This window comes from Cyclopterus lumpus, chromosome 3 (genome assembly GCF_009769545.1).
Source record: "Cyclopterus lumpus isolate fCycLum1 chromosome 3, fCycLum1.pri, whole genome shotgun sequence".
In the NCBI taxonomy this organism is placed as follows: Eukaryota; Metazoa; Chordata; class Actinopteri; order Perciformes; family Cyclopteridae; genus Cyclopterus; species Cyclopterus lumpus.
Genome location: NC_046968.1, coordinates 28,092,297 through 28,103,919, shown reverse-complemented (window position 1 = coordinate 28,103,919; position 11,623 = coordinate 28,092,297). Strand labels below are relative to the sequence as shown.

Here is an 11,623-nt window from a genome sequence, read left to right as displayed (position 1 = left end):
AGTGAGAGAGACGAGAGAAAGAGGCTGATTGAGAGTGTGACGGATGGGAGGGGGAAACGAAAGGAGTGAGAGAGACGAGAGAAAGAGGCTGATTGAGAGAGTGAAGGATGGGAGGGGGGAAACGAAAGGAGTGAGAGAGACGAGAGAAAGAGGCTGATTGAGAGAGTGACGGATGGGAGGGGGAAACGAAAGGAGTGAGAGAGACGAGAGAAAGAGGCTGATTGAGAGAGTGATGGATGGGAGGGGGAAACGAAAGGAGTGAGAGAGACGAGAGAAAGAGGCTGATTGAGAGTGATGGATGGGAGGGGGAAACGAAAGGAGTGAGAGAGACGAGAGAAAGAGGCTGATTGAGAGAGTGACGGATGGGAGGGGGAAACGAAAGGAGTGAGAGAGACGAGAGAAAGAGGCTGATTGAGAGAGTGACGGATGGGAGGGGGAAACGAAAGGAGTGAGAGAGACGAGAGAAAGAGGCTGATTGAGAGAGTGACGGATGGGAGGGGGAAACGAAAGGAGTGAGAGAGACGAGAGAAAGAGGCTGATTGAGAGTGAAGGATGGGAGGGGGAAACGAAAGGAGTGAGAGAGACGGGAGAAAGAGGCTGATTGAGAGTGTGATGGATGGGAGGGGGAAACGAAAGGAGTGAGAGAGACGAGAGAAAGAGGCTGATTGAGAGTGAAGGATGGGAGGGGGAAACGAAAGGAGTGAGAGAGACGAGAGAAAGAGGCTGATTGAGAGAGTGACGGATGGGAGGGGGAAACGAAAGGAGTGAGAGAGACGAGAGAAAGAGGCTGATTGAGAGTGAAGGATGGGAGGGGGAAACGAAAGGAGTGAGAGAGACGAGAGAAAGAGGCTGATTGAGAGAGTGACGGATGGGAGGGAGAAACGAAAGGAGTGAGAGAGACGAGAGAAAGAGGCTGATTGAGAGTGAAGGATGGGAGGGGGAAACGAAAGGAGTGAGAGAGACGAGAGAAAGAGGCTGATTGAGAGAGTGAAGGATGGGAGGGAGAAACGAAAGGAGTGAGAGAGACGAGAGAAAGAGGCTGATTGAGACTGAAGGATGGGAGGGGGAAACAAAAGGAGTGAGAGAGACGAGAGAAAGAGGCTGATTGAGAGTGATGGATGGGAGGGGGAAACGAAAGGAGTGAGAGAGACGAGAGAAAGAGGCTGATTGAGAGTGATGGATGGGAGGGGGAAACGAAAGGAGTGAGAGAGACGAGAGAAAGAGGCTGATTGAGAGAGTGACGGATGGGAGGGGGGAAACGAAAGGAGTGAGAGAGACGAGAGAAAGAGGCTGATTGAGAGAGTGACGGATGGGAGGGGGGAAACGAAAGGAGTGAGAGAGACGAGAGAAAGAGGCTGATTGAGAGTGTGACGGATGGGAGGGGGAAACGAAAGGAGTGAGAGAGACGAGAGAAAGAGGCTGATTGAGAGAGTGAAGGATGGGAGGGGGGAAACGAAAGGAGTGAGAGAGACGAGAGAAAGAGGCTGATTGAGAGAGTGACGGATGGGAGGGGGAAACGAAAGGAGTGAGAGAGACGAGAGAAAGAGGCTGATTGAGAGAGTGATGGATGGGAGGGGGAAACGAAAGGAGTGAGAGAGACGAGAGAAAGAGGCTGATTGAGAGTGAAGGATGGGAGGGGGAAACGAAAGGAGTGAGAGAGACGAGAGAAAGAGGCTGATTGAGAGAGTGACGGATGGGAGGGGGAAACGAAAGGAGTGAGAGAGACGAGAGAAAGAGGCTGATTGAGAGTGATGGATGGGAGGGGGAAACAAAAGGAGTGAGAGAGACGAGAGAAAGAGGCTGATTGAGAGTGAAGGATGGGAGGGGGAAACGAAAGGAGTGAGAGAGACGAGAGAAAGAGGCTGATTGAGAGAGTGACGGATGGGAGGGAGAAACGAAAGGAGTGAGAGAGACGAGAGAAAGAGGCTGATTGAGAGTGAAGGATGGGAGGGGGAAACGAAAGGAGTGAGAGAGACGAGAGAAAGAGGCTGATTGAGAGAGTGACGGATGGGAGGGGGAAACGAAAGGAGTGAGAGAGACGAGAGAAAGAGGCTGATTGAGAGTGAAGGATGGGAGGGGGGAAACGAAAGGAGTGAGAGAGACGAGAGAAAGAGGCTGATTGAGAGAGTGACGGATGGGAGGGGGAAACGAAAGGAGTGAGAGAGACGAGAGAAAGAGGCTGATTGAGAGAGTGACGGATGGGAGGGGGAAACGAAAGGAGTGAGAGAGACGAGAGAAAGAGGCTGATTGAGAGTGACGGATGGGAGGGGGAAACGAAAGGAGTGAGAGAGACGAGAGAAAGAGGCTGATTGAGAGTGTGACGGATGGGAGGGGGAAACGAAAGGAGTGAGAGAGACGAGAGAAAGAGGCTGATTGAGAGAGTGAAGGATGGGAGGGGGAAACGAAAGGAGTGAGAGAGACGAGAGAAAGAGGCTGATTGAGAGAGTGATGGATGGGAGGGAGAAACGAAAGGAGTGAGAGAGACGAGAGAAAGAGGCTGATTGAGAGAGTGACATAATTATGACCAAATAGCCTGTTAAGGATTTCTTTATTTCAATTTAAATCTTAAAAAATGTAATAAAAAAAGATCTGACTACTTCTTCCACCTCTGAAGTTTACATCCAGAGAACTGAAGGATTAAATTAAATACATAAATGAAGAATTCAATAATCTGACATACTGAATCAGTTCCTATATTACTTTTTTCTTTTCTGTAAAAAAAGGTGAAAGCATCGACCTTATTGGTTCGATTCCTAAACTCATGAAGTGAAAAGCGAGCCCTCTGGAACGCCACGGAACCCTCTGGAACGTCACGGAACCCTCTGGAACGCCACGGAACCCTCTGGAACGTCACGGAACCCTCTGGAACGCCACGGAACCCTCTGGAACATCACGGAACCCTCTGGAACGCCACGGAACCCTCTGGAACGTCACGGAACCCTCTGGAACGCCACGGAACCCTCTGGAACGTCACGGAATCCTCTGGAACGTCACAGAACCTTCTGGAATGGAACCTTCTGGAACGGAACCCTCTGGAACGTCACGGAACCCGTGGAAGTGGAAAGAATCCCGCTGAACCGCGTCGATGAGGCCGGAGGAATCCCGCCGACGTCGACAGTAACTCGGTTTCAACTGCGTGTGTATGTGTGTGTGTGTGTGTGTGTGTGTGTGAGGGGTCAAGCGTGAATGTCGCTCAAATCCCGGAGGGCTTTATGATTATGTATTTATCGGAGCTGCTATTTATGGATCCAAATACACGTTTTCATTGATCAGAAACACGAGATCATAAAGTATTATAGTCCGTTTCTAAAAGAAGAAAGAATCTGCAGGTGGAGAACCAAAATAAAACTTTACTCGGTTAAATTATCTTGTTTATTTAAAAATATATTTAGAAACAGAACCACTGGTGTAAACGTACAGGAACCCTGCGGGGAACCCTGTTCACCTTCAACCCAAACTGGAACAGAAAAAGAAAAGGAACCAAACTCAAATAAATCACCCGTCGCAGCAGCACTTTACCCTCAAACACGTAGCCGTGCACGTGAAGCCGTGCACGTGAAGCCATCAAACTGAGGGATTCTCTGGATACTTCTCAACATTGTGGGTCTCAGTCTTTCTTTTTTTTTTTAAATCAGTGATGATAAACCATGAAATAAAATAAAAGCAGTAGAACTGTAATTGGCATCTTTAAACATCCTGTAATAAAAATAATAAGTAAGTCAATTCTTTGAAGGAATACTTTGATTAAAGAAACTTTGAGTCAGTAGAAACGACGATGAAACGATTCCAAAAAAAAAAAAAAAAAAAGGTCAACGGGGTCATTTGATTAAAGAAAGAAAAGTAAATTGAGTTGAAAAAATAAACAAAAACAACGTCAGGACTTGTTCCTCATATTTCTCAATGTTAACCGGTATGAACACTAAAGTAACTCAGAATTATAAAAAGTATTCTGTTTTTTTTTGCATCGTGATGCCAAAATCTGGACCCTAACAAAGTGACAGGTCATCAAAACTGTAAAAAAGACGAGTTATCGGTTCGTCCGCGTCAGAAAACAACAGCAAGTCCGTTGGTTTGGACCAAAAAGGGAGAAACGGATGAACCGGCTCCTCCCAACGTATTCTGAGACGCACTTTAATCCTCTTTTAAACTCTTCTGTCGGTCGAGCTTTCTTTTATTTTCTTTTTTTCAGTTTACGGCCGTTCGACTCCTGAATGACGGCCGCCTGCTCCACACACTGTCAATAAAACTGAAAGCGGTTGTGAATGTAGTCCAGACGGTTCCTTCTGGGTGCTCCGGCTGCCCTGCGATACCAAAGTGTTGTGGGAGAACGCCTTCCGGCCGGGTCTACGAGGACCCACCTTCCAGCCAGGGTCTACGAGGACCCGCCTTCCAGCCAGGGTCTACGAGGACCCGCCTTCCAGCTAGGGTCTACGAGGACCCGCCTTCCAGCCAGGGTCTACGAGGACCCGCCTTCCAGCTAGGGTCTACGAGGACCCGCCTTCCGGCCAGGGTCTACGAAGACCCGCCTTCCGGCCAGGGTCTACGAGGACCCGCCTTCCGGCCAGGGTCTACGAGGACCCGCCTTCCGGCTTCTCGGCCTCGAAGGGGTAGCTGATGGCGGGCGGGAAGCCCTGACTCCGAGGCTGCTCGTCCAACAGCATCAAATCCTCCACGTCCTTCCCTTTGAACCTCCGCCTGCAGATCTTCACCGACACTTTCCGCCCCTGAAAGACCTTCAGGGCCTCTTTGGACGCCATGGCCCGGGCGGCGGACTCGTCCCGGCCGTACCCGGTCCCCATGTACACAGTCTGACAGCGGATCTCGCACACGTGGCCCTCCTTCTGCGTGCGACCGGCGGGGAGGCCGGCGATGTCCTTCAGCGGCACGAACACGCTGGTCAGGGTCTCTTTGCACGACTCCACGCAGCTGCGGAGGATTTCAAAATGGTCCAAGTTGGGGCCGAAGCCGCCCGCCGACACCAGCTTCCAGGCCACGGCCTTGTAGAGGCGGTTGAAGAAGGGCTGGCGCTGCGCCGGCGCCTGGGGCCGAGGTCCCGATTTCTGACTCGCCGGCCACGAAGCCGCTCGACCGTCGAGCTCGTTAGATCCAAATTTGGCTCTTTTCACAGCGCCGTCGGCGTCGCCCTCTGAAAACAATGACACACAGCAGGCGGGAGAGACAGCGATTAATGAGGGAGCAGAGTCCAGTCTCAGGTGTGGGAAGAAGAAGGAAGAAAAACAACGACCTTCTTGGAGGTCATTACACTGAAACCCTGCTGTAAAAGAAAATAGCAAAGAAAAGCAACAAAGTTCATAGGTGGAGAGGTGGGATCATTACGTTTCGTAAAGCTGGATGTCGAAAATAAATTAAAACAACAACAAAAACGCAGCTATTAATAGCAAGAAATGTCACTACTATTCATGCGTTGTGATTCATTGTGTGCATTAAAAACCTTCATCAAAGCCGATCGTGTTTAAAAAAAAAAAGTGCTTCTCATATTTCGTTCATCCACTAATACGTTGGTTCTCAAATGAGATTAAAGAATATATATATATCTCAAATGGGGGTACGTGAAGGCACTCCAGGGGCGTGTGTGAGATTAAAGAATATATATATATATATTTAAAATTGGAATCAATTAAAAAAATCCTTTAAAAAAAAAAGTTATTTAAGTGTATATTCATAAACTGAATTGTATATATGATATATTAAAATCAGACACTGATGTGTAATACACATCGCTGAAAAAAATTACAATCCCGAGACAACGCCGCTATCTTGTTTTGAGGTTATCCGTTTGTTGTTTACCATATTTATCTGTTATTGCACTATATTTGATTGTTTTTATTGTTTTATTCTACGTCTATGTTTATTGCCACGCACCTTTCACCAAAGTAAAATTCATTGTATGTGCAAATAAACGATTCTGACACATACATATGAGGAAATGATGAGGAAATACATTTTAAGACGATGTATTCGCTCTGTGTATTCCCAACGAGCTAGAATTAAGAAATAAGAGTAGCGAGTGTCACCGTCCACATTTAAAAAGATCCACCCTACAAACTGTAAGCGGACAGTCGTCTTGTTTCATCCTTATTAAAAACGTGTGTGTTACCAGCCGTGGCGCTCCGCTTCCCTCGGGCCAGGAGTCCATCTTTTGTGGTTTTGTGAACCGGGGCATCGATGACCACGATCCCATCGCCCATCTCCTTGACCTTGTCCATCACAGCCTGTGGGTAGCTGGAAGGGGGACGAGAACGCACACATAAGATTTGATTTACTTCCATTTTATTTTTGGATCCCCATCATCCTGCCCCGTGTCTCACCTGCAGCCCAGGAACACGTGATTGGCCCAGACCATAGACAGGGAGAGCAGCTTGTCCAGGCTGCTGCTGGGCACCCCGGGCTCCACTGCGGGGAAAGCCTCCATGTTCCTGAGGATGAACTCCCTCCGAGCCACCCACTGCTTGTTGCTCTCGCAGCGGGTCCTCAGGGTGTCGACCCACCGCTCCAGCTGCGGGTTCTGGCCCAGGTACTCCGAAACAACGTCCTCTTCGCTCGTCTCGCACGCCATCCCTGCTTAAAAAAAATCAAAACATAACGACGTCACAGCACGGAAAAACGAGCATTTAACGGAATATTTCCCAGCGTGCAACTGACATACGGACTTTAGCAACTAACGTTAAGTTAAACTTAGCCCCCGATAGCGCCGCTAGGAGCCACATTTATGACTACAACGGGCTCGAGAGTTATCATAACGCGAGTAAGGGGGCAACCTTAGCTTTTACAGTCCGAATGGAGACGTTTTAATGGTTTTACGAGTAACTACGACATACCAAGCTCTCTCCGTTGCGAGGTGTTGCTAGCTAGCTACATGGCCGAATGGTGACGCGGGGCTGTGACGGCGCTACGAGGGATACGAACTACATTTCCCAGAAGCGCCTTAACGTTTGTTAACATAAAACATTTAAAAAATTAAAGAACTGTGGATACTTTTGTGTCGTCTCGTATATCCAAACAGTTGAATAACAGTATACACCGTTGTGATATTTGTATAAAATGAACGTTGTTTTTTTTAAACTACATTTCCCAGAAGCGCTTTATCATTCGTTTACTTTTTGTTAACGTTGCAAAATAAATACAATATAACAGCGGATGCTTTTTGTATAGTCTCGTGTATCTAAAAAGTGGAATAACAGTAAACACTTTTGTGACATTAACATAAAAGTATTATTAAAAAAAAGATAAGGGAAAGCGACAGATCGCCCGTTACTACATCCATGGTTACCGTTGGTTAGCAACCAATCCGCGCCCCCCGCCCCCCCCCGCCCCCCCCCGCCCCCCCCCGCCCCCCCCGCCCCGTGATATTCTGCGTCGTGACGCGTTCAACATGCGACAGCGCGGGCGGCGGTTTTGTTTTGGTGGCTGAACGCGACGCCCGACAGCTGCGTTTTCAACGTTAATCAACTAAAGCTGAATATTAACATGATTCACGAGCTGCTGCTGGCGCTCAGCGGCTACCCGGGCACCATCTTCACCTGGAACAAGCGGACCGGCTTGCAGGTAACACTCGAAACACGGTGACGGTATTTATTAAAGACTTAACGTATCTAAATGCTATTATTGCCTTTGGTTTGCGTGTAGTCGTAAATTAATGCGAGCATAAATTGCGTTATAACGATGTTATATGTGCCAATATAGTTAAATCTTTCTATCTATTCAGTTATTGTGGATTATTTACTGTTTTTTTTTAAATTGTTTATTTGCTATTTATTATATTTGTTTTTATCTTGTTTCCTTTTTCTAACACTGTCTCTTGTTTGCACTTTACTGCTTTTAAATCCTGTACATTTCCCCTCTGGGGGACTAATACAGCATTATCTTATTTTATCTTTTATTATGCAAACAATCCTATATTTAAAAAATTGCCCCTCACACTATCTACTTGAAATATAGCTGCATGTTTGGCTAATTTTCTTATTCACAATAACCAGGGATGTATGCAAATTATGAAATATTTGGCGTGAATAATGTTAGATATCACAAATAAAGTTTGCCTATAAATCGTGACAAAATAAGCATTTATAGAGTTCCAAAAGTGTCAAACATATATATATATATACATACAAACTATTAACACATTTACTCCTCCAACCCAGTACTACATGGTGTTGTGTACAATTGGGTTTTGTACCTTCCTGATAATCTTTATTGTCTGTTGTTGACTTTTTACTGCACAACAATTCCCCTCAGGCTGCATAAAGTGCTCTCAGGTTATATTACTTTTATTTATTTGAGCGCCTCCAGAACATGAACCCCTCTGTTCCGCCCCCCCAGGTGTCCCAGGACCTGCCCTTCCTTCACCCCAGTGAGACCAGTGTCCTCAACCGGCTTTCTAAACTGGGCTCCGATTACATTCGCTTCACAGAGTTCATAGAACAACACACGGGCCACGTGCATCAGCAGGTGAGTCCCTCCATGCCACACAGCCACACCTTTCTGTATGAGCACTAACTATTCAGTCACACCACCCAATATGGACATAGATTTTCTTTATTTTTATTATATATTTATATACATCTATAGTCATTTTATTGAGTTTTTATTTTATTTAAAAAAAATCAAACAAATGTAAAAGTACCTCAGTTAGCATGTTTGATAGTTAAGAACATCCTAAATTGTGATAAAACAATATACAATAACTATCTTGTACTGTTTTTATTACTCCATATATTATATATATTTATTTATATTTATTTAGCCGCATATCCCCTAGCTGCATGTTTAAGGGCGATACAAAGCTTGTAGAGTCCCCTCCCTTCTCGACAGGGTCTCTCTTCCATTAACCCTTTCTCCTCAGGAACACCACACCAACCAGCCCAACCAGACGGGCCTTCATGGAATCTACCTGCGGGCGTTCTGCACGGGGCTGGACTCCATCCTGCAGCCCTACAGACAGGCCCTGCTGGACCTGGAACAGGAGGTGGAACCACGTCGTGCACAGCGAGAATACGTGGTGGAGTCTGTGAAACGATGCTCATCTAACTCTGTGTGTGTGTGTGTGTTTCAGTTCCTCGGAGATCCACATCTGACGATATCTCATGTGAATTATAAGCTTGATCAGGTGAAGCTTCATTCAAACTTCTAAAGAGACGATTCTCAGGTTTGTTTTCATTGAAAATCTACTGAAAAACCCGCGCTTGTCTTTTCCTTTAAGTTCCAGTTGCTGTTTCCTTCTGTGATGGTGGTGGTGGAGTCGATCAGATCACAGAAGGTAAGGATGGTTTCTAGTAGTGCTTCATTAGGAGATGTGAACTCAGAACGTTTCTCCAGGGAGCCCCTCAAAGGACTCGACTGCTCCAGAGCGGCATCGGGGCATCGGGCCGTCGGGCTCACCGCTGTGACCCTCTGTTCTTGTGTGTCGCTGCTTCAGATTCACGGCTGTCAGATCCTGGAGACGGTGTACAAGCACAGCTGTGGGGGGCTTCCTCCCGTCCGCATGGCCTTAGAGAAGTAAGTCTCCCCTTTCAGGGAATATATATTTATGTATTTATTTATTTATTTTTATTCTACCTGATGTGCAGGATTCTGGCCGTGTGCCACGGCGTGATGTACAAGCAGCTGGCCGCCTGGATGCTGCACGGACTGCTGCTGGACCAGAGCGAGGAGTTCTTCGTGAAGCAGGGCCCCAGCGCAGGAGGAGCTGCTGCCAACCAGGAGGAGGAGGAGGAGGACCTGGGGCTGGGAGGCCTGAGTGGGAAGCAGCTCCGAGAGCTGCAGGACCTGGTGAGAACTCCTATCCAGATGTTTACGATCTGTAAACCAAAGTGTGACCAAACCAGATCAATACACATTGGCGCTCACGTGCTCTGCTGCAGAGGCTGGTCGAGGAGGAGAACATGCTGGCTCCGTCCCTGCAGCAGTTCTCCCTGAGAACGGAGATGCTCCCGTTCTACATCCCCATCCGAGTGGCCGAGAAGATCCTCTTCGTGGGAGAGTCCGTCCAGATGTTCGAGAACCACAACCACAGCCCGTCCAGAGCCGGTGGCGTATCGTTCCTGTGAAGCCTGCTCATTGTGAGTCACTAAGAGGACGCTTCTCATTGTTGTTGTTGTTGTTGTTGTTTGTTTTGTCTCAGGCTCCATCCTGAAGCACCAGGAGGACCTGTTTGCTGCAGATCTGCACCGACTCAAGCAGCAGCCTCTCTTCAGCCTGGTGGACTTTGAGAACCTGATTGATCGCATCAGGAGCACAGTGGCAGAGGTGAGCTCATGTAGTCCTGCATCGAGGGTTTCAGTGATACTAGTCCTCTGGGTCCTCTTAATACTCTTACTCCTCTTAGTCTTAGTATTCTTAATACCCTTAGTCCTCCTCTTAGTCCTCTTAATACTCTAGTCTTAGTCCTCCTCTTAGTACTCCTCTTAATACTCTAGTCTTAGTACTCTTAGTCCTCTTAATACTCTTAGTACTCCTCCTCTTAGTACTCTTAATACTCTAGTCTTAGTACTCTTAGTCCTCTTAATACTCTTAGTACTCCTCCTCTTAGTACTCTTAATACTCTAGTCTTAGTAGTCTTAGTACTCGTCTCAGTCCTCTTAGTACTCTTAGTCCTCCTCAGTCCTCCTCTTAGTCCTCTTAATACTCTAGTCTTAGTACTCTTAGTCCTCTTAATACTCTAGTCTTAGTCCTCCTCTTAGTACTCCTCTTAATACTCTAGTCTTAGTAATACTCTTAGTACTCCTCCTCTTAGTACTCTTAGTCCTCTTAATACTCTTAGTACTCCTCCTCTTAGTACTCTTAGTCCTCTTAATACTCTTAGTACTCCTCCTCTTAGTACTCTTAATACTCTAGTCTTAGTAGTCTTAGTACTCGTCTTAGTCCTCTTAGTACTCTTACTACTCTTAGTCCTCCTCAGTCCTCCTCTTAGTCCTCTTAATACTCTAGTCTTAGTATTCTAAGTCCTCTTAATCGAAACTCTTATCGGTCATTTCAAAAAAATATTTTGTGTGGGGAAAATACAATTACTTAAAAGAATCTACCTGTCTTTATTATTCAAACTTCGTGACTCATTTGTTTACTCTTTCCACTGAACAACAACAACGACCACATTAAACTCCTCCTCACTGACTTGCAGCATCTCTGGACGTTGATGGTCGTGGAGTCGGATCTTCTCGAGCAGCTGAAGGTTCGTACTGAACGCTGTTTTGTTTACTTCTGGCTCATAAACAGGAATAATAAGGTTGTTGTTGTTGTTGTTGACGTCTTCTTCCAGATAATTAAGGACTTCTACCTGCTGGGCCGCGGCGAGCTCTACCAGGTGTTCATCGACCTCGCGCAGCACATGTTGAAGACTCCGCCCACGGCCGTCAGCGAGCACGGTACAGTTCAAACTCCCAGAATGCTCGTTGTGGTTCTCACCTGAAACAACAACAACAACAACAACAAGGTGTAACGACTACTGATCCATCCTGCAACGTACAATAAATAAATAATAATCAGATTAATATTAGCTTGTTTGATCAGTTGAAAAGGAGGAAATGACCCTAAAAACTGAGAACATTTAAAAAAAAAATCACATACTTTTATATCCTGACATTTAATACTATGACACATTATAAAA

At 46.5% G+C, this 11,623-nt stretch overlaps 2 protein-coding genes and 1 long non-coding RNA gene across 8 annotated transcripts in view; 1 reads left to right on the top strand and 2 right to left on the bottom strand.

The window, feature by feature from the left end:
• Nucleotides 1-3,343: 3,343 nt before the first annotated feature.
• Nucleotides 3,344-7,284, bottom strand: cdkn2aip (CDKN2A interacting protein). 5 transcript variants are annotated; one of them, XM_034527557.1, is made up of 4 exons: nt 6,840-7,284; nt 6,330-6,582; nt 6,119-6,243; nt 3,344-5,146 (listed from the first exon to the last, which is right to left on the bottom strand). In XM_034527557.1, exons 2-4 carry the CDS (start codon nt 6,575-6,577, stop codon nt 4,569-4,571), a joined length of 951 nt encoding a protein of 316 aa, XP_034383448.1. In that variant the 5' UTR covers nt 6,578-6,582; nt 6,840-7,284; the 3' UTR covers nt 3,344-4,568. The 5 variants fall into 5 exon arrangements, with proteins under 5 accessions (XP_034383448.1, XP_034383456.1, XP_034383481.1 ...); XM_034527565.1 differs by having other exon boundaries at nt 6,330-6,579; XM_034527590.1 differs by lacking the exon at nt 6,840-7,284 and adding an exon at nt 6,780-6,815 and having other exon boundaries at nt 6,330-6,579.
• Nucleotides 7,285-7,382: 98 nt separating this feature from the next.
• The window catches only part of tubgcp4 (tubulin, gamma complex associated protein 4), an 8,523-nt gene continuing 4,282 nt past the window's right edge, over nt 7,383-11,623 (top strand). The window contains exons 1-11 of one of the 2 annotated variants that reach the window (XM_034558546.1): nt 7,383-7,566; nt 8,341-8,469; nt 8,864-8,986; nt 9,074-9,127; nt 9,221-9,277; nt 9,437-9,516; nt 9,588-9,789; nt 9,882-10,047; nt 10,142-10,266; nt 11,138-11,188; nt 11,276-11,381. In XM_034558546.1, coding sequence (XP_034414437.1) covers nt 7,489-7,566; nt 8,341-8,469; nt 8,864-8,986; nt 9,074-9,127; nt 9,221-9,277; nt 9,437-9,516; nt 9,588-9,789; nt 9,882-10,047; nt 10,142-10,266; nt 11,138-11,188; nt 11,276-11,381 — 1,171 coding nt within the window. In that variant the 5' untranslated portion in view covers nt 7,383-7,488. The remainder of the gene's footprint in view (nt 7,567-8,340; nt 8,470-8,863; nt 8,987-9,073; nt 9,128-9,220; nt 9,278-9,436; nt 9,517-9,587; nt 9,790-9,881; nt 10,048-10,141; nt 10,267-11,137; nt 11,189-11,275; nt 11,382-11,623) is intronic. The other variant, XM_034558539.1, reaches the window with a different exon arrangement.
• Nucleotides 11,029-11,623, bottom strand: part of LOC117748619 — a 955-nt gene continuing 360 nt past the window's right edge. The window contains exon 2 of the long non-coding RNA XR_004611614.1: nt 11,029-11,421. This is a non-coding gene — a long non-coding RNA (uncharacterized LOC117748619). The remainder of the gene's footprint in view (nt 11,422-11,623) is intronic.

Coding starts and splice junctions, on each gene's coding strand:
- cdkn2aip (XM_034527557.1), bottom strand. CDS start 6,577: ATGGCGTGCGAGACGAGCGAAGAGGACGTTGTTTCGGAGTACCTGGGC. Junction 6,244..6,329: donor CACGTGTTCCTGGGCTGCAG/GTGAGACACGGG, acceptor TCCCCCTTCCAG/CTACCCACAGGCTGTGATGG. Junction 5,147..6,118: donor GAAGCGGAGCGCCACGGCTG/GTAACACACACG, acceptor CATTGTTTTCAG/AGGGCGACGCCGACGGCGCT.